The 7,805-nt window shown below is 38.5% G+C and overlaps 2 protein-coding genes across 2 annotated transcripts; both read right to left on the reverse strand.

Moving 5' to 3' along the window:
- Positions 1 to 3,912: 3,912 nt before the first annotated feature.
- LOC122304837 lies at positions 3,913 to 4,509 on the reverse strand. The gene has a single exon (XM_043117104.1). It carries the CDS (start codon positions 4,507 to 4,509, stop codon positions 3,913 to 3,915), a length of 597 nt encoding a protein of 198 aa, XP_042973038.1.
- A 606-nt stretch (positions 4,510 to 5,115) lies between these two features.
- On the reverse strand, positions 5,116 to 5,841 carry LOC122304838 (uncharacterized mitochondrial protein AtMg00310-like). Its single transcript, XM_043117105.1, has one exon. The coding sequence runs from the start codon at positions 5,839 to 5,841 to the stop codon at positions 5,116 to 5,118; it is 726 nt and encodes a 241-aa protein (XP_042973039.1).
- Between the last annotated feature and the right edge of the window lie 1,964 nt (positions 5,842 to 7,805).

Here is a 7,805-nt window from a genome sequence, read left to right on the forward strand (position 1 = left end):
AAGATATGAATCTCTGTAGGACATTCCATGTACCTACTAATCACACTTACAACATGCATTATATCAGGTCTTGTTGCTGTCAAATATATTAAACTCACTATTTGTTTGTAAAGAGTGTCATCAACCTTCTTTCCTCCATTATCTTTTTTTAGTTTCATACCAAACTTAGATGGAGTATTTACATGATTACAATCCTTCATCTGAAACCTATCCAAGATTTCTAGCACATACTTCTTTTGAGAAATAAAAATTCCAGTAGAAGACTGCACCACTTCAATGCCAAGAAAGTAATGCATCATGCCAAGATCAGACATCTCAAATTCAGCCATCATGGATTTCTTAAAACTTCCAAACATGGCTATATTATTTCCAGTGTAGACTAAATCATCTACATATAAGCAAACAATGAGCATTTTTCCTCCATCTTCAGTCTTTATAAAAAGTGTATGTTCATAAGGACATTTTTGAAATCCTTCATTCAAAAAATAATTTTCTATACGATTATCCCAAGCCCGTGGAGCTTGTTTTAATCCATATAGAGCTTTCTTTAACTTATACACTTTATGCTCATTGCCAAGTTTTACATAACCAAGAGGTTGATTGATAAATACCTCTTCTTTCAAATCTCCATGGAGGAATGCTAATTTCACATCCAACTGGAAGATAGGCCATGAATTTTGAGTTGTCATAGCAATCACCAATCTGATTGTATCATGCCTTGCAACCGGAGCAAAGATTTTTTTATAATCAACACCAAACTCCTGCTAGTAGCCCTTAGCTACAAAGCTTGCCTTGTGCTTGTCAACCTCACCATTCTCCTTCAGCTTTTTCTTGTAAACCTACTTTACACCAATTGTCTTCTGCCTTTTTGGAAGATCACATAGCTCCCATGTATCATTTCTTTCAATGGCTATAATTTCAACATCCATAGCCTTTCTCCATTTTGGTTCTTTGACAGCCACTTCAAAGATGGTAGGATCACAATCTGAAAATAGAGCAAAATGTGTAAGTGGGTCATCACCTTGGTCAACTCCAATTACCTCATATTCAGTCATCCATGCTGGTCTTCTTCGAACACATTGAGGCCTTTGTGATTCAGCTGCAAGTGGGCTTTGATCAATTGGAACATTTTGAGTGACTTCCTCTTCTTGCTCATTCTCCATAGGCTGCTGCCCTTTCTCCTCATCATCAAAATCTACTAGAATAGTTTCTTTAACACCATTTTGATTCCATGACCAGGTGCATTGTTCATCAAATACCACATCACGGGTAATGACAATTTTCATGGTGCTAGGATTGTATAGTTTATAAGCTTTTGACTTATCACTAACACCAAGAAAAATACATTTTTCTCCCTTGTTGTCTAGCTTCCTCCTCTTCTCATCTGAACTATGGGCATAGGCAATACACCCAAAAATCCAGAAATGATCTACAATAGGTTTCCTTCCGCTCCATGCTTCCTCCGGTGTCATATTTTGAACAGCAAGTGTGGGACTTCTGTTCAATATATGAGTGCTCCAATTAACCACTTTAGGCCAGAAACTTTTTGGAATGCCACTTGCTGTCAAAAGGCTTCACACCATATTCATAATAGTGCGGTTCTTCCTCTCGCATACACCATTTTGTTAGTGTGTATAAGCTGCTGTAAGTTGTCTCTTGATTCCATGGTTCTCATAAAAATTTGCAAATTCATGTGAGTTATATTCTCCCCTACGATCCTTGCAAAGAACTTTTATTGGGTTGCCAACTTCTTTCTCAACAAGCGCTTTATAGCTTTTAAAAGCTACAAAGGCTTCAGATTTTTCTTGCAAAAAATAAACCCAAATCTTATGACTATGATCATCAATGAAGGTAATTATATATCTTTTACCTTCATTAGAATGTGGTGTTATTGGCCCACAAATGTCGGAATGAACAAGCTCCAATGCTTTCTTTGCTCTCCAAGATTTTCCTTGTGGGAATTGATTATGGTGTTGTTTGTTAACGACACATTCTTCACAAACTTGAGAAGAAGCTGTAATTTGAGGAAGCCCTGTCACCATGCTTTTTTGTTGTAGTGTTTTCAATACGCCAAAATTCAGATGCCTATAGCGAAAGTGCCTGCCTCATCTTCTAATTTTGCCGAGAAGCACGAATGAGCTGTGTTGTGGAGATAAAGTGGGAACATACTATTCGCCGTCATGTTAACTTGAGCAATTGAGCCCAACTTTGCGTCTTGAATATGACATACTCCATCTTTGGTAAAAATCTCGTATCCTTTTTCTCGTAACTAACCCACACTAAGCAAGTTGGTCTTTAAATCTAGCACAAATAGAACATTAGTGATAGTGTGGATGGAATTTCCTTTGGTTTGGATTGTTACATTTCCTTTTCCCATAACAGAAATTTTGCAGTTGTCACCAAACTTAACAGAGCTGCGAAAGGATTCATCCAAGTCAAAAAATGCCTCCTTCTCTCCACACATGTGGTTTCTGCAACCAGTGTCTAAATACCACATGTTTTGTTGAGTTTCTTCCTTCACATGACACACCATCAAAAGAGACACCTCTACTTCCCTTTCTGCAAAGTTAGTTTGATCTCCACTTTGTTTGTTCAAATCAGTTTGACATTCTGATTTATAATGGCCATACCTATGACATCTGAAACATTCAACATTGGACTTGTCTGCTGACTTTGATCTATAAGTTGTTAAGTGGTGGCCTCCACGTCCTCTGTCTCTTCCTTGAAATTGATTCTCTTGATGATGATGATTTTGCTGTTGGTTCCCACAATCATTGTTTTTTTTGCCTCCTCTACCTCAACCTTTGCCTCTTCCTTATCCTCTATCAGCTCTACTAGGTGTAGAGTGATTTTCTGATAAGGCCTTCAATGCTTGTTCTTCTTTTTCCTGCTGGTTAATTTTTTGCTCATGAACCAACAAAGAACTTTGTAACTCATCAATTGATAGGAAACCAACATCATTAGCTTCTTCTATAACACAGACAACAAAATTAAATTTTGGTGTCATGGATCGAAAAATCTTCTCAACAATGAGAACATCCTCTATCTTGTCGCCATGGATCCGCATCTTGTTAATGATTGCCATCGTTCTTGAAAAATAGTCTGTAACTGATTCTCCTGACTTCATTCGAAGTATTTCGAACTCTGAACGAAGTGCTTGAAGTTGCTACCTCTTAGTCCTTGCTATACCTTGGTACTTCTTCTTCATGGAATCCCAAATATGCTTGGTTGTGTCTTTGCAAAGAATGGTTTCCAAGATTGAGCCATCAATAGCTTGGAAGAGATAATTATTTGCTTTAAGATCCTTTAATTTTAGCCCTTCAAGCTCTGTCTTTTGTGCATCTGTCAACATAACACCTTCTGCTGGTTTTGCTAACCCATAAACAATAACCGTCCAATATTCTTTGGACCTCAAGAAGTTCTCCATGAGCATGTTCCAATGGTCATAGTGACCATCAAAGCGTAGAATGGCTGCCTGTACAAAACTTTCGAAAGCCATCAATTTCACTTTTTCTCTCCTTGGAACTCAACCTTTCTCTGGTATCACTGATAACAGTAGGAAGTAGAGAATTATAGAGAAAGCAGAGGATATACTTTTCTCATTTTTCATTGATAAACAAAAAGCCTATAAATAGGCTAATACATAACTGAAAGCAATATGAAAATAGACACTATCCAATGTTCAAAACAAACTCCTATTGACTAGGTAAATAGACTTCTATTGACTAGATAAACTGAAACAAACTTACTGACACTCCTAAAGACTAGGACAACCCAAACGTGCAAATTATTGAATTTCCTCAACAAGATATTGAGGAATAAATCTCGTATTGTATGTGGATAAGATCTTAGGTATGTTTATAAGCAATGACAACCCTTTCTTATTTTTTTTTTATAAGAGAAATTGCTTCATTAATCAACTGGTAAAATTCGAGATACATCATTTAATACATAAACTTTGACCACCATGGGTTCATCTTCTAGCCACACTTTCTCATTAGTTTCCTTAATGGCTTCATTAGCTGCAATGTGAATAGCATGATTAGCAGACCTATATGCAAAAAATAACCTCCAAGTCGGATGAAGCTTGAGCAGCTGTTGTAGGTCCTCTGTCTCTTGTCCATGCCAAGAATTATCTTCATTTTTCGAAGTATTTGTATCAATGACTGCTTTGGAATCCCCTTTGAAGATAACTTGGTTCATACCCATCTCAATGCACATATCCATAGCCCTTTGCAGGGCTGCTCTTTTTGCTTGGGCAGCTGAGAAAACCTGTTCTTTTGAGGCTGTTAAACACGCTTGAAGGCTCCCTTCACTATCTCTCATGACGATTCCCAACCCCATTCTGTTCAAAGTCTTATCATATGCTGCATCAAAATTGACTTTGAAAAAAGGCCACTCAGGTGGCTGCCAAGACTGGTTTAAAGTTGCTGTTGTTGTCCTCTCTTCTGGTCTACTGCTACTCTGCAGATTAATCTCCCTTAGCATTGCAATTTCAGCTTGAGCCATTGCTGTTGTAGTTTCTGGACTCTTAAACTAGTCTTGAAAGACATAGGCATTTCTCCTGCCCCATAGATGGTAGCATAGTACTGCAGCCATTTGTAGATCCTTTTTACTTAATCTAGCTGTCATCTCTTCCCATAGTTGCTGGAAATCAAAGAAAGAACTGTTCCATTTCTTGAGCTTGCTACTATCACCTCCCCACACATCCTTTGCTGCTGGACAAGCCCACAGGGTATGTAATGAGGTTTCAGCCTCTCTTGTATAGATTGGACAAAGGTTACTCTCCACAGTTTTCCTTATATATAGTCTGTCTTTTGTTGGAAGGATATTTGAAAGGCCTCTCCATATGAACATTTTAATCTTTCCCGGGACTTCCAGTTGCCATAGTTCCTTCCATAACCCATTATTCCCCCTTCCTGAAGAAGATTCACCCATACTTCTGTTTGACGGCTTTATATCCATGAAGTAGGCACTTTTAACTATGAAGATGCCTTTTGAAGACCCTACCTATATCCTTTTGTCTCTTACCCCTCTCTTGCTAATGGGAATTGAGCATATGAGCTTGGCTTCCTCTTCATTGAAAATGGCCTTCACTAGATTTTCCTTCTACGATCAAGTATCTACATTAATTAAGGCATCCACCTTGCAATCTGGATCTAGACTATTGATGTGGGTCTGAACCTGAAAGGTTACTGGTCTAGACAACCATTTTTCCTTCCATATTTTTATGTCTCTCCCATTTCCCACCCTCCATACTAACCCTTCCTTCACCAAATCCATACTTGACCATAGGCTTCTCCATATGTACAAGGGAGATCCTTTTAACTCTGCCTCCATCACATCACAATGCTGAAAGCATTTTTGTTTGAAAACCCTCAAGACTAATGACAGTGGTTCTTTTATCGTTCTCCGTAGTTGCTTTGCTAAGAGGGCTTTGTTGAAGCTACTGAGGTCCCTGAACCCTAGTCGTTCTTGGTTTTTAACTTCCCCCATATGTTTCCAGCTTTTCCAATGGATGCCCTTCCCCACCTCTTTTTGGTTCCACCAAAATCTAGCTATAAGTGCTTCAATCTCTTTTAGTAGCAATCCAAGCATCTTGAACACACTCATAAAGTAGGCTGGTATTGCTTGCAACACACTCTTTATGAGAATTTCCTTCCCAACTGAGGATAGGAACTTGGATTTCCAGCTGTTGATTCTTTTCCAGACCTTCTCCTTTAGACTTCTGAAGGTGTTATATTTTAATCTTCCCACTATAGTAGGAAGCCCGAGATATCTATTATAATTGTTGCACCTTGATCCATTTACCTGCTGCAAAATGAATTCCTTAGCTTCCATCTTTGTATTTGAGCTAAAGAACACACTTGTCTTTTCTTTATTCAAGGTTTGACCTTAAGCTTCCTCATAAACTAATAATAAGCCCTTGATCTAGTGCCACTCAACCAACTTTGCTCTGCAAAATATTACACAGTCTTCAGCAAAAAGGAGGTGATTTATTCTTAGACCACCCTTTGACACTGCTATCCCCTCAATAAGGCTTCTTTGTTCAGCACTAACCAAGATGGAACTAAGGGCTTCAGTACATATCAAGAACAGAAAAGGATCACCTTATCTCAGTCATCTTGTAGGGGTGATTTTCTCTCATGGAACCCCATTTATGATAGTGGAATAAGTTACTATTCTAACACAGACCATCAATAGTTTAGTCCATTTCATATCGAATCCCATCTTAATCAACATAGCTTCTAAGAAGTTCCACTCCACCCTATCATAGGCTTTTGACATATCTAGTTTAATGGCCATTGAACCCTCCCTTCCTTTCTTCTTTGAATGCATGGTATGCAGTAGCTCATAGGTTACCATTATGTTATCTGTTATGAGTCTATTAGGAAGAAATGCACTCTGGTTCCAAGAAATCACCTTCTCCAAAACACCTATCATTCTATTTGCTAAAACTTTGGATATCAGCTTGTAGGCAACATTGCACAAGGATATAGGTCTAAAATCATGTACAGAAGTTGGAGAGTTTACCTTGGGGATTAACACGATGTGAGTGTGGTTCAAATCCCATGGCATCTTTCCCAAGTTTAAAAATTCCAAAATTGCTATAGACACATCCTGCCCCATAATCTTCCAATGTTCTTGATAGAATCCTGCACTATAATCATCGGGACCAGGTGATTTGAAGGGAGACATTTGCTTTAAAGCCATCTCTATCTCCTTAACAGTGAAGCTCCTTTCCAGTTTGATTTTCATCTCATCTGTTACCCTTTGCTCTATTCCCTACAAACAAAGATTGATGCACTCTGAATCAAGCTGTGTGGACTGGTAGACTGACTTGAAATAGGCTTTGAAACCCTCTGCTATAGCTTCCTTCTCAACCAATTCAGTACCATTCATATCACTCATCCTTTTGATGGTATTTTTCTTTTTTCTTTGGTTTACACATGCATAGTAGAACTTAGTGTTTCTGTCACCTTCTACCAACCAATGCCTTTTTACTCTTTGTTTCCACTTTGTGTCTTCTTGATTTAACAAATGGTCGAGCTCTAATTGTAGCTGTTTTTGTTTTTTTACATTTCCAGGCCCTGCACATCTTTGTAACATATTCAACTAGTGGGTCTTCACTCTTAAGATTCCTACTCCACTGCTTAAGCTTCCCCTAAGTGAATTCTAATTTGCTCATCATCCTTTCCAGCCTACTCCCCAAGCCCACCTATTTACTCCATGCCTCAGCTACTGTCTCACTGCAACCTTCGTCCTTGTTCTAACTGGCCTCATACTTGAAAAAATAAGGCCATCTTTGAACTGAGCACCTCTCAATACTGCAATTTAACAGTATTGGGCTATGATCAGAAAAAATAGTTGGAAGGGTCTCAACTGAATGCATTGGGTACTGGGTTTTCCACTCATCATTTGCTATGGCTCTGTCAAGTCTCTCCCTTGTGAATGAATCATCTTCATGACAGTTGCTCTAGGTGAATTTGTTGCCCATCCAGCCTAGGTCATACAATTTCCCTTCCTCCATTGTATTCCTAAACAATCTCATAAGGTTTTCACTCCTAGGATTCCCCCCCTCTTTTTCATCATTGTATAGCACTTCATTAAAATCCCCTATGACTCCCCATCCACCAATCTCAAGCCTAAATGATGATAACAAATCCCCAGTCTTACTTCTCAAATTTGAAGCTAGGTGACCATAAAAGCAAGACAGTAACCAAATGGTATTGTTTGATTCATCAATTACTCGCACATTAATATGGTGCTAGGAATAATTGACTAGTTCAAGAAGCCTCTCCTCC

Source organism: Carya illinoinensis, chromosome 3 (genome assembly GCF_018687715.1).
Source record: "Carya illinoinensis cultivar Pawnee chromosome 3, C.illinoinensisPawnee_v1, whole genome shotgun sequence".
In the NCBI taxonomy this organism is placed as follows: domain Eukaryota; kingdom Viridiplantae; phylum Streptophyta; class Magnoliopsida; order Fagales; family Juglandaceae; genus Carya; species Carya illinoinensis.

Coding starts and splice junctions, on each gene's coding strand:
- LOC122304837 (XM_043117104.1), bottom strand. CDS start 4,509: ATGGCTCAAGCTGAAATTGCAATGCTAAGGGAGATTAATCTGCAGAGT.
- LOC122304838 (XM_043117105.1), bottom strand. CDS start 5,841: ATGGAAGCTAAGGAATTCATTTTGCAGCAGGTAAATGGATCAAGGTGC.